At 46.9% G+C, this 12,674-nt stretch overlaps 1 protein-coding gene across 1 annotated transcript; it reads right to left on the reverse strand.

Annotated features, from left to right (window-relative positions):
* LOC8055644 (homeobox-leucine zipper protein HOX1) lies at positions 1,282-3,205 on the reverse strand. The gene is made up of 4 exons (XM_002467443.2): positions 2,763-3,205; positions 2,218-2,633; positions 2,015-2,094; positions 1,282-1,873 (listed from the first exon to the last, which is right to left on the reverse strand). The coding sequence occupies exons 1-4, from the start codon at positions 3,001-3,003 to the stop codon at positions 1,570-1,572; spliced, it is 1,041 nt and encodes a 346-aa protein (XP_002467488.1). The 5' UTR covers positions 3,004-3,205; the 3' UTR covers positions 1,282-1,569.

The following is a 12,674-nucleotide window of genomic DNA, read 5'->3' on the forward strand; positions in this document are numbered from 1 at the left end:
CAGGGGCGTTTAGTTTAGTGTCCCCCCGCACATGGGGTGTTGGGAGGGGAAATTGCGGTTTAGCGAGTAGCGGCTAGATTAGTGTCGGATTAGGCCACCAGGGGCTACAATTGTGAGAAGTCACGCACGCACACGCACGCACGCCCGGATCTAACCAAGATTGCGCTGCGCCCCTCTCAGACCTCACTGACGAGCGAGCGAGCGAGGAACCAAATCATGCAAGCACACCTGCACCTACTGCTGCTAAGCTATAGTTTAATCTTCAATCATGGGCAGTGCTTGTGCTAATCCTGGAACTAGTGCTACTCGTACGTGGGTATACTAATCAAATCTTTGTTTGCTGCATAACCACGTCATGTGGAATTAATTAATCATCACTTGTTTGGCGCCTAGGAATTCCACGTGAATTAATCCTATATAGCTTTCGGCTTGCTCTTGCTCCGAAATCATGCAAAATTTGGAAGAGTTCATGAATTCCTAACGAAAACATTTTGTCAGTAAACAGTACTAGCAGAGATGGTCCAGGTTGACTCGAAGTACTGTAATAATAAGCAGGGAGATCCATGGATCTTTTTTTCCCTCTTGAAACTAAGAATTCAATTCAGTGACCTCTCATTATATATACGTTCTTTTCGGTCAGATTCGACAGGATATTTCGTCGCAGCTCGCTGGAATTTGACCAGAGAAGTTGCAGGAAAGCTTGGCCTGTCCGCCCATTTCAGACGGCGCAACACTCACTTGGCTGCCGGTTTATTCAGCGGCACATGCGAATCCTGCCGTGCTGCGTGCGTGGTGACGACCAGAGACAGCCAAGGAATGCGAAAGGCACCCTCTCGATCACGTTCTTCGGTTCTTGTGGGTCTGGTCTGGTCTGGTCTGGTGGATGACATGACGCCAACCTGCTTTCACCTCCCTTCTTGTTGGGTTCCTCAATTTTTTTTTCCATAGAGCTGCAACTAGTGTAGTACACTGGTTCGTGAAGAAGAATGCTTCAACGATAAGAACACGGGGAGGAAAAGCAGGGCGGTTTCGTCTTCGGACTCAAACATCGACATCAGAAACTTCAGACTTTGGAATAGCGAGAGGGGAGAAAAAAAAGATCTGCTGTCTGAAAAAACTGACAGCATAATAATTGCACTAATCCAAGACATGTTGGAATTATTCAGAGTGGTTGTATAGGACTGAAAAATCATGTTTAGGCAATGTGGCTGCACTCTGAACAAGCATCACAAACAAGCGAGAAAACATATAGTATATCAACAACTGCACATCGTATATATATATATGCAAATTGCAAAGTAGTAAGACCATGGCATCTATCATTTATGAGTTATTATGACTTATGAATACAAGACACAAGACATCATATCGTTATCTATTTTCAGCAAACAAAACAGTGCGAAAACAGCAAAGATTATATAGGACTAATAATAAAAACCTAAACTAAGCTGCAGGTATAATAAAAAGGGCAAAAAAAAAAGAGAGATCCAACCCTAATTAGCACTAGCTACTTGGCTAGCAGTAGCAATTAGCAAGCGCGTCCATCTCATTCCATTGTCTGTCGATCGATCATGACCTCCGGGCCGGGCCGTCGACGAACACTGGCCGCACGGGGAGAGGGCCCCAGGGCCCTGTGGGCGCGGCGGTACGGCCCGCCACCGCCTCGTCGGCGGGCGCGGAGGCGAGGCGCTCGCAGGAGGGGCACATGGTGAGCGTGGTTGGCGGCGGCATCCGCGCGTAGTGGTGCGGCGCCACGAGCTTGAGCGCGCGCAGCTCCGCCACCTCCCGCTGCAGCCGCCGGTTCTCCTCCGTCAGCGTCTCGCAGCAGCGCTTCAGGAACTCGCAGTCCACCTCCGTCTGCTTCAGCTTCGTCCTGAATGAACAGTAACAATTCGATTAATACCATTAGCCATTATTAATGAATGAGATGATTATATATAGAATAATAAAGATATGAAATTACCAGGTTAATTATAAATAAATTATCACGGGGTTAGTTGTTTTGTCTAATTACCTGGCTCTGCGGTTCTGGAACCAGACCTCAACCTGACGTGGCTTCAGGTTCAGCTGCTTCGCCAGCGCCGCCTTCTGCTTCTGATCAAGCAACACAGAAAAAGAAACGGTTATTTAGATTATTTGCTCGAGTTTATTTCAAGGTGATCGATTTTTTTTTTGTGGATATATCATAGGCTACTCCTCGAGTGATTATACACGTACGGGGTTGAGGGTGTTGTGCTCCTTGAAGCTGTCCTCGAGGACGGCGGCCTGGTCCTTGGAGAGGCGGAGCTTCTTGCGCGACCCACCGCCGGCGCCGGAGTCCTCGTCGTCGCTGCCGCCGCCTCCGGCTCTCGGGGTGTGGCCGTCGGCCTCTCGATCCACTTCTCCGCTGCTCCTCGCCGGCGCGGCGCGCTTCCCGCTGAGGCTGGAGAGCGTGCTGTTCGGCGACGACGCGCCGGGCTCCTCGTCCTCGCTGCAGCTGCGGCCCCTCCGGGTCTCTCCGGCGGTGGCCCGCCGGTTCACGTCGATCCCACGCAGGAACGGCATATCGTGGCTGTAGCTCGTGGCCGCCGCCTGCTGCTGCTGCTGCTGCTGATGCTGATGCTTCCTCTCCAGAGATGGATCCATCTTCATCCCTGCATGCATGCGCGCACTATCTCTGTCAGGAGACTAGAATATCGTCACTCGAGGAACGGCGGTGATGGATGTCCCTAGATAGAAAACATGCGTCATGATGCGTCGTCATGCATGCGGTGTCTACTCACCGGAGGAGGGGGAGAAGAAGAGACCGGCGGGTCCGTTCCACCACTGCGGCGCGGGGAGGGAGGAGATGGGCGCGACGCTGATAGCTCGCTGCTGCTGCTGCTGCCGCGGCGGCGGGTCGACCTCGACCGGAGTAGCCGCGGTGGTGGCGATGCCGAGGCTGAGGCTTAGCCCAAGCCCGAGATGGTTGTCGTCCCCGTCGTACTTCTTCTCCTCGTCTCTCGCATTAACCGCCATCTCCATTGACGATGGTCGGTTGTCACTTTGAACTTTGGTTTCCTTCTCGACGAAACCGTCTTCTTGTTGCAGTCTAGAGACTCTAGTAGAAAGAGAGAGGTGAACGGTGGATGAATTGATAATGGGTGTGGTGCGTGGTGTGGCAGTGAGGAGGAAGGGGAGGGTCTTGTCTTGGTTTTAAAGAGGACGCACACCGGCCGGGGTCCGGGGGATACTTTCGTGAGGGTGGGGAGGAAGGAGGGAAAGGTCAAGACAGTGATGATGAGGTGTTGGCAGGCGCGTCACCCTCGCCGGCGCAGCCCAATCATCAGCTGGCTGGACCTTGGCCCGTGCCCGTGGGGGCCGGCCGGTCCAGGCACGTCGCGGTGGCGCTCTGGCACCTCTTTTGACTTGTCCCCCGCGGCTCCGGCTCGATGGGAATGGATGGATCAGCGATGCCTCCGCGATGGCGATCCCGGGGTGGTTCCTTTCGAGTCCTGTTGCGCGCAGTGCCGCTCCGAAACCGTACGAGGCCGGCCGGGCATCGCAACGCAAACCGGGTCATCGGTGCCGCTCCGAAACCGTACGAGGCCGGCCGGGCATCGCAACGCAAACCGGGTCATCGGTGCCGCCAGGATCCCGGCCGGCGCTCTGCTGGACGATAAGATGCTGTGGCTACTGTTGCTCCTCGTCCTTCTTCTCCTCCGCATGAAAGAAAGAGACGGATAGACAGAGGACACAGAAACTCGATCGGTCTTTGCTCCCGCATGCCCAATGTTCTACTATTAGACAATATATAAAAATCTGGTCAAAGATAGTATCTACCGTACATTCACTAGACTTTTTCTTTCTAAAAGCCGATCGTTATTGCAAAATGGAAAACAAGTCAAATAATCAAAATTAATAGTATGGCCTTAATTTGTTCTGGTTTTAATGGTGGTTTCAAGTTGTCTAGCTAGGACAGGCTGGAAGCCGCCGTACGGCGAGAGTGCGGACTGGCACTACACACACGGCTGGGGTACACGAGACGGGTGTCCCTTTATCTCGATCGCCGATCGGTTTCTTTCTTCTTTTTTTTTTCTCGATCACACATAAGCTTTGCACATCTTTAAATTAAGATAAAAAATTAATATAACATGTCTTAACGGTGCCTTAAAGAGCAGAAGAGTTGTATATAGATGCTGAGACCCTTCTAATTTACTAAAAATTATGTTGTTACATTTTGAACACTAATGAACCTGAATTGTGGCGCTGACGAGGAGGCTATGGCCGGACGGCCGATCGGCTCCTTCCTAATCCTCGGAACATTGCAAACTACTCCTGCACACGTACGAGTATCCGCAAACTTTTGACTTTGTTGCGCCGTCTCATGCTTGTTTCCACAGAAGCTGTTGTGATTTGGGCCTTGTTTAATTTCAAAAAATTTTATAAAATGAACACTGCAGTATTTTCGTTTGTATTTGATAAATATTATCAATTATGGACTAATTAGACTTAAAAGATTTATCTCAAAAATTATAGATAAACTTCTATATTTAATGCTTCATATATATGTTGTAAGATTCAACGTGTCGAAGAATTAAAAAAATTTATACAATTTTTTAGAAACTAAACAAGACCTTGATTTTCTGGCCATTTTTCGAGTTCAGGCTGCAGTTAAATCTGCACTCCGTACCCGCCAGACTAGTCGTCTCAGCCAGCTCGTGCTGATCACTGCTGACATTTACTCCCTCGTCTTAAAAAATCGTTATTATTGATTTTTAGACATTTTATTTGATTATCTGTCTTATTAAAAAATTTTATATAAATATCATCTATTTTGATATGACTTATTTGATTGTTAGAGATACTTTAATAATAACTTACTTATTTTATAATTTACATAAAATTTTAAATAAGACGAGCGATCAAACACATCAGTTTTTTTTTGAAATGAAGAGAGTACGTACCAATAATCACCTAGGAGTACACAAGAGTTGTTTAGTTCTAAAATTTTTTGGACCAAAATCAAATTATTTTGCATTTTCGCATTCTAGAAGTAAACAGGGGCAAATTTTTTTGCAAGTATTTTGTCCTAAACTGAGGCATTAAATAGGGTGTGTGTTTTGTCCCTGTTTTGCAAGTACTAATTTGGAACTAAACACCAAAATCAAAAAAAATTAATATCAGGTATTTGGTGGGCTGTTCGGGGTTTTGAGATTTTAGGGGGTTTTGCAAAAAAAATCAGGAACTAAAGGCTACATTACAATAGCATGGCACTAGGGCCTTGTTTAGTTCCAAAAAATTTTGGGAAATCGACACTGTAGCACTTTCGTTTGTTTATGGTAAATATTGTTCAATCATGGACTAACTAGGCTTAAAAGATTCATCTCGTCAATTTCGTCTAAACTGTGCAATTATTTTTTATTTTTGGGTATATTTAATACTCCATGCATGTGTCTAGAGATTCGATGTAACGAGAAATCTGAAAAATTTTGGAAAACTTTTTGGGAACTAAACAAGGCCTAGGACCTTGTTTAGTTTCAAAAGATTTTATAAAAAAATTTAGATTTCTCGTCACATCAAATCTTGCAGCGTATACATGGATCATTAAATATAGATAAAAATAATAACTAATTGTAAAATTTACCTTAATTTGCAATACGGATCTTTTGAGGCTAGTTAGTTTATAATTAGACAATATTTATTAAATAAAAACGAAAATACTAAAATATCGATTTTGTAAAAATTTTTGGAACTAAACAAGCCCTAGGAGAAAGATCAGACCCCAAAAATTCAGCAGAAAAAAACAAGGCCCAAAGAGATCGAGGTGGCGAATTTTGCTCCGCAGTGAATGGTACTGCTGCCACGGAAGGAGGAGAGTGCACTAGCTGTTGGGTGCAGTGCAGTGACATGAATGCGAATTGCTACGCACGGCAGACGTGATTGATTGGGCCGTGAGTTCCACGGCAATTATGAGGTGTGCCGGGAGCCCCCGACGCATGCCGACGCCGCGCGGCCTCGGAAGCGATCGCGCTGTCCCCTCGCGCGCAACCGGCACCACCACCCCTCCCCCTGATTGTCTGCGCCGCCCGGCGCTGCAGCTGCCCGGCGGCCCCACCCCCCACCGGCGCTGCTGCTGTTGCTTTGCTTGCTGCTTCGATGGAGCGACGTCGATGTGCAGCTGTGTGATGCAGGGACGAAGCCAGGAAAAAATTTAAGAGGGGCTGAACACAAATTCTATATCAATTTAGTTCTACTATTACTCCTCTTAAATATAGATTAATGATGAAATTTACAAAATATATCTAAAAAAATAAAATGTTCAGCTCACCTTACTTTATAAATTTGTGTCTAAAAATTCCAATGGATCAGCAGCGATAGGAGGGCTGGAGCCCTGGCCCCACTACTGGCTTCGTCGCTGGTGTGATGCATGCGATGCCGAAGGGGACCAGCTCGGTGGCATGCCGGCATCGTCGACTCGACTGGGCCTTTTCCTTTCTGGAGTACTACTGTACTGGCCGTGGATGGCCTGTTAGCCCTGTTTGCTGTCGTCGTCATCATCGACTCAATCATGAACCCTGGATGAGTTCATGATTGGGTCTCGGCACGGCCCACGTTCCATGATTGATTGCTCGCTCAGCTGGTAGGGCCGTAGGAGGAGTAGTATTTCACTTTTATCTTCAACACAAGGAAAGAGAAACCTGAGCGAGGCTCCGAGCGCATGCGTGAGAGGTGAGCCTGAGCCGAGCCGCAAGCAGCAAGTGGGAACAGCCAGAGCCGGAGCCAGAGTACGTGTACACCTAGTACTAGGCTGTGGCAGACAGCGTCACGTGAAAGCGGGAGGGAGACCAGGGCCGGGGTCACGTGGACGCGCCCGCCTCGTCGGCCCCGCCGCGCGCCACGTCGGACCGCACCCACGTCTCGCCCCCACGCGCGCCTGCCTGCCCCGCGCGGCCCCGACAGCGCCCACCTTCCCCAATCATTGACATTCTCCCACCTCATCCACTCCGACCCCCAACTAGCAAATCACTGGAGTAGTATTCCCTTTTTTTTCCCACTTTTTTTCCTTTGATTTTTTTTAAGATAAAATCATACAGTAGCTTCTCCATCAGTCCGTTCTCCAACACTCGAATATAATCTGGCTGATATTCTCCGAGGCAAAACTATTCTGCACCGGCCGCAGCCTTTTGCTTACGTACTACGTTTATCCAAAAACATTGATTCAAAAGTGCAAAGTGCATTTCGTCTTTTGAAAAGTCAAAGTGTGCGTATTTTTAGAACAACGCAACCAGTCTAACTCATGACCATGTTTAGCACGCGGAAATTACACGAATTGGTTCATTTTCATACTAATAACTGGAGTATGTAGCAAAAAGATTCACGAAAATATGTGGATATCTTTTTTTCTTTTCTTTATATAAATAAACTTCGAGTCTTAAAATATTTTTAAGTTGTTCTATTTATTTGTTCCATTATAGTCATCGCTTTTCAGTTCCTTCATTCTCTTCTAAACTTGGAATTTGTACAATCTTTTGCATTATACGAGGCCTTTTTTTCTATATTATTGCTAGATTCATCACAATTATACTCAAACCTCAACTTATATTGTCAGTGTGTCAACATCTATCAACCATGTGTATGATCTTAGCAGCCAAGTTCCCGGAACATAGGGTACATGGTACGGGAATGTGGTACGTGGTACGATATTCTCATGAACCGTGGAACGTAGGGGGTATATAGCTTCGTCTTGTTCCTTTAAGTTGCGGAACGCGTTCCACTTTCGAAAGAAACGTGTTTGGAACGTAGTAGTTGGCTCAGGTAGTTTTACGTGTTGTTTTGAAGTTTAATGTTGTATTTTTTTATTTCATTTTAGACCGTCCAACTCCAACCTTAAGGCCATTGTAGGTCTAGGCCGATGAGTCAATTGCCAACTAGATTTTTTGCCGGTCGCCGCCACTGGCCGCTCACGGACGGACACGGTGCAGTATGCACGCACACCACACGAATTTTCATAGTCGCTTGGGACTGACGTTCTTGTGATTGCTTGTGCATACGATGTTGATTCGCGTTCCACTGCATTTGGGAACAACGTCCCTTGATGTTTCCGTTCCATGTTTCGGAACGAAGTTCCCAGAACGGAGAACGTGCCCATGTTCCCGTACCCCGGCTGCTAAGTGTATGACCATATCTGTTTCCATCTGTGACCAGTTTCTTGTGAAGAAAAAAGAAGATTGGTGCCGATTGTATGTTGTTTCCAACCTTCTCTCGCGCATACACATAAAAAAATCGATGTTTTGCACGTAACATATCAAAAACCAATATGTTTTTAGTTATCGCCTTTGGGAACTTATTCTTTCCCAAGGTTACTGCCATGAAAGCCATCAATTTTGAACCATGATCATTGGAATTGTCACGTTCCATTTGGTTGTTTCCTTTTCACAATGCCAATTGTGATACAGAACATTCTAGCGACAAACGCTATGAAAAAGAACGACTTTGCAACCTTTGAGCTACATCGATCCTAATTGTTTTGATGATTTTCTAGCTACTGGCATGCAAAGACTTTGATGTCCAACTCAGATAGCTATTGTGCTTTTTTAGTACCACCGCAAAATCAGCTATAATGTTCATTGTATTCTACCCTATAGGTTACTTCCATAATTGTTCTGTACGTATTCAAGTCTTTATTTATTTTCTAAATTTTTTTATGGATCTAGATCATTATTATTTGTATGTTTTTTTGTTCTTATCTTAATATAAAAACACATTAGTTCTTACTATGTAGATCAAGATTTTCTTCCATTTACTAATTTGGATAAAACTGATTCAACACTTATACACCCTTAAGAATTGTCTTTCTTTCTACAATGGAAATGACATAATAAAGTAGTGTATGCTTTATATTCACATTTTACCTATATATTTTCTGCTGGCTATTTAAAGACATGAAATATTTTAGCTTGGTTGAGGCTTAGTAGTTGTTATTGTTTTCCATAAACAATCCAAATTGAAGAAACACAATTGGATACTCGATAGCATCATCGAATAGTAATGGACTTGAGAAACATGAAATTGAATTCCTCAACCTCTAATGTATATTTTTTCATTCAATTCCTGCAATGAAAAGATGCTGCCGGAGATGATGTTGAAAAATTTAATTGTTTTGGTCGTTAATCACCAGTTCACTGATTGTTAATTAGTGCCTCCACTTGGTGTTCATTGTTCACGGTTCATGATAGTGTTTTATTCTTTGAATTTTTATCCAAGATGATGTTGGTGGATTTCATCCCTTGTCATCCTCACTTACTAAGGCATCATTTTATTTTCCTAATAATAATCTATTTATTTACCTCTTCTCGTTTTCCTATACACCACACCTTTTCTACTCTTTCTTAATCTCGTACCCAATACTAAAATTAACTAATACTGGAAGAAATAGTATATATAATGATAGTTAGGGTCTATTTAGATTCTTTGGGCTAACAACTAATTGCTATGCTTTATCCTTTGAGGATCCAAACATGAGGACTAATAGGTGAGCTAAAGTTTAGCCAAAACCCCAACTAGTGGTTACTGGTTAGTTCACTACTCCTTCGATGCCACCTAATAAAAGGCTAATAGGTGCAAATATATAGAAAAGAAGCATCTCCATCCTCTATTCGCTCTCTAGCCCGATATATGAGAGAGAGAGAGAAGGTATGAGGAAGAATATTTTTTTGTGTAGGAACAAGATTCAATTTTTAGTTTAGGATCAAAATTCAAAACATGCAAGGGCTACCACCTAGTCCAATCTATCCAAATATACTCTTATACGAAGCGAAGAGAGCTTTACAAGTGTTTTAATACCATTCATGCTGAGTGCAGCAATACGACACAGAAGGTCACACATGTGGAATCAAAATTTCCTCAATTAGCAGCAGGGGTGCGAGGCGTATATTCAAGAGTTAATTCTGGCACACGTGGGGTGACCTACTTCAGCTCATCCCACCTCCCGAGCGCCCCCAACGAGCGACTCGGGGGGCCCTGCGCCGCCGCCTAGCAACCCCCTCTCCCCAGCCCCCTCCGGCCGCTGTCGTTGCCTTTCCGCGGTGGCGGCGGCGGCTCCCAAAAAGAAGCCCCGTCCGCACCTCCGCACCCCTTGCTATCCTCCACCCCCGCTCTTCCTCCTCCCTCCACCATGGCTAACCCGGCGTCCACGGCGGCAGACGGTCGGATCGTGGCCCCTGTGGGTTAGATCCACCGCCCGCTAACCCCCCCTTCCTCGACATGCGACGGTCGGCCGCCTCCCACCTTCCTCGACGTGCGACGGTCGGCCGGTCCATGGCGGCCGAGGTGGATGGTGGCTGGCCGGACCCGGGCTCTCGGGCCCAGATCTGGCGTCGGCCCGACCCCCTCGCCCCTTGTCCTCTCACCGCGGTGGCAGGTTCTCCGGCGGCCGGGTAGGATGCTGGCCGGCCAGATCCGGACTCCCGAGTCTCCGGTCCCCGCCCTCCCTCCCTCTCATCGCGGCGGAGGCCGGCGTGGGGGGTGCCTCTTGGCCGGGCTACCGTGGGCTTGATGGCGGACACCCCCTTCTCCTCGCGGTGGCCGGGGCCGGGGCGGCTGCCCATGGGCGTCAAGGGCTTCCTTTCCTGCGGTGAGGCGGTCGTGGTACGCCTCTGGATGCGCCCTCATCATCCCCCTCTTCGTTTCCGGTGGCCAGGCCAGGGGCAGCTGTGGTGTTCATCCAGGCTCCTGTTGCGTTCGAGGGCGGCGCTCTGGTGTTGTGGGCCCCGCGGCGAAGCAGTGATTGCAAGAGTTCGGGGCAAAAGCTCAGCTTGGCTCGGCCAGGTGAACGACGGTGGCGCCTCAGACGTCACATTCTCCCTTGGAAGCGTCGTTTCTGAACCTTCGTCAGCTTTGCCAGATTCTAGGCGAAAGCCCTGTCTTAGAAGCCTCTAAGGCCAGCGGCAATGGCGTCTTGGATGTCACTTTCTTCCTGAAGGCGTTGCTGAAGAATCTCCTACAACCCGTTGCTTGTCTACTGCTGTGGTCGCAGCGCTGCGTCTTCTGCGCTTCTCGCTTCCCATCACTTCGGTCTGTCCAGCTGGTGTTGTTGTAGTCGTAGTCGTCGTTTGGGCCCCCTCTTGCAGATGCTTTGCTGCTAGCAACGTGTTGGCCCCATCCGCGGTTGCTTTGCCGCGTTGATGGTAATGTTGCTTGCGCGGATGCTTTGCCGCCAGTGTGCTAAGACAGATGTTGCCGCTAGAGTTTAGGCCCCCTCCCTTGCAGATGCTTTGCTGTTGCGAGTTGTCGGCCCCATCCGCGGATGCTTTGCCGTGTTTGGGCGGATGCTTTGCCGCCTGGAGTTTCTAGCGGATCCTTTGCCGCTTTTTTCATCTACGACTTTATTTCACTGCTGGCTTCCAAAGTGTTGAGGTCCTTTTATTTTTGATGCACTTAGCTGGGGTTGTCAGGTGGAGGGCCCCCTCTCTTATGGTTCTCGTTTTTCGTTTGTGTTGGGGACTTCGTTGGTAATCTATGGATTACTTGCGAATCCTTTGTATCGGTTACTTTACCGTTCCTTCGGCTCTTCTTCTTAATGAAAAACGCGTGAAGTCGTGATCTCGAAAGAAAGCAGCAGGGGTGCGCCCACATGCATGAAGGTGTTTGTCACGTTGTGATAGTAAGCCCTATAGACGGCTAGACCTAGCGTCGACACGCACTATCAAGGTAAGGACGACACACAAGACACACCTGTGTGTGTGATCGTGCGCTGATCCGTGTATCCTATCCCATCCGATCCGATCCCTCGCGCCAATTATTGGTTCCTTCCACACGGCTGACGGTTGCGGATGGCGATGATCAGCCGCCCAGGCCCCGGGCAATGGGCGGGCGAAGCCATCGACGAGCTGGCTGCACAAACGACGCGTGCACCTACGAGCGTCCGGCCGACAGGTTAGCTAGTCAAATAATGCTATAGGACACAGAGATAGCTCAGGTGCCATATATAGTACAGGAACACTATTCTGATTAGCTCTATCGCCAATTAAGCGGGTCAAAGAAAGCGTGTTTTATTTTATTATTAATATAGACATTTGGAGTACTTTCTCGTATCTAATATTCATATGAGAGAAACAGCAGTAACATAAAAGAAGGATAATTTAACCCAAAAGGAGAAATACAAGAGTATACGAACGCGACAAACAGAACTGCTGGTTGATACTTACTCGAGTCTGAAAATCATACTGCTTTGTCGTATAAGAACACTCTCCTCAGTCCTCACACAAAAAGCTCTTCGAATATCATAAAACCCACTTGCCACTACTGACAACGAGATCTTATATGAACTTAAAAAGGATCAGCAACGAAATATCATCAAGTTTAAAATGTTAGCTAGGGAAGAGCCTTAAGAAACGCGGAGTTATAACTGTTTATACGACAAAAAATGTGTTAAAAAGTCAGACAATGTAGCAGAATAGATTAAAATTGTCGCATCAGAAAAACCAATTAACAACCGCTTTCCTTGATAAACATATGAAAGGCAAAGATCCAAAGATAATCAAGATGCCTGACAGAAATATTTTCAGTGGCTTTTCACAAGCACTAAATTAGATGTTGACATAGACAGACTATATATAAAAACCTCATTCTGATGCGCTAGCATTGTCACCACCTCAATGATACCGCCAGAAGCCAATCTCCAAATGAGAAAAAGACTCAACGGCGAATCTCCT

This window comes from Sorghum bicolor, chromosome 1 (genome assembly GCF_000003195.3).
Source record: "Sorghum bicolor cultivar BTx623 chromosome 1, Sorghum_bicolor_NCBIv3, whole genome shotgun sequence".
Taxonomy (NCBI): Eukaryota; Viridiplantae; Streptophyta; class Magnoliopsida; order Poales; family Poaceae; genus Sorghum; species Sorghum bicolor.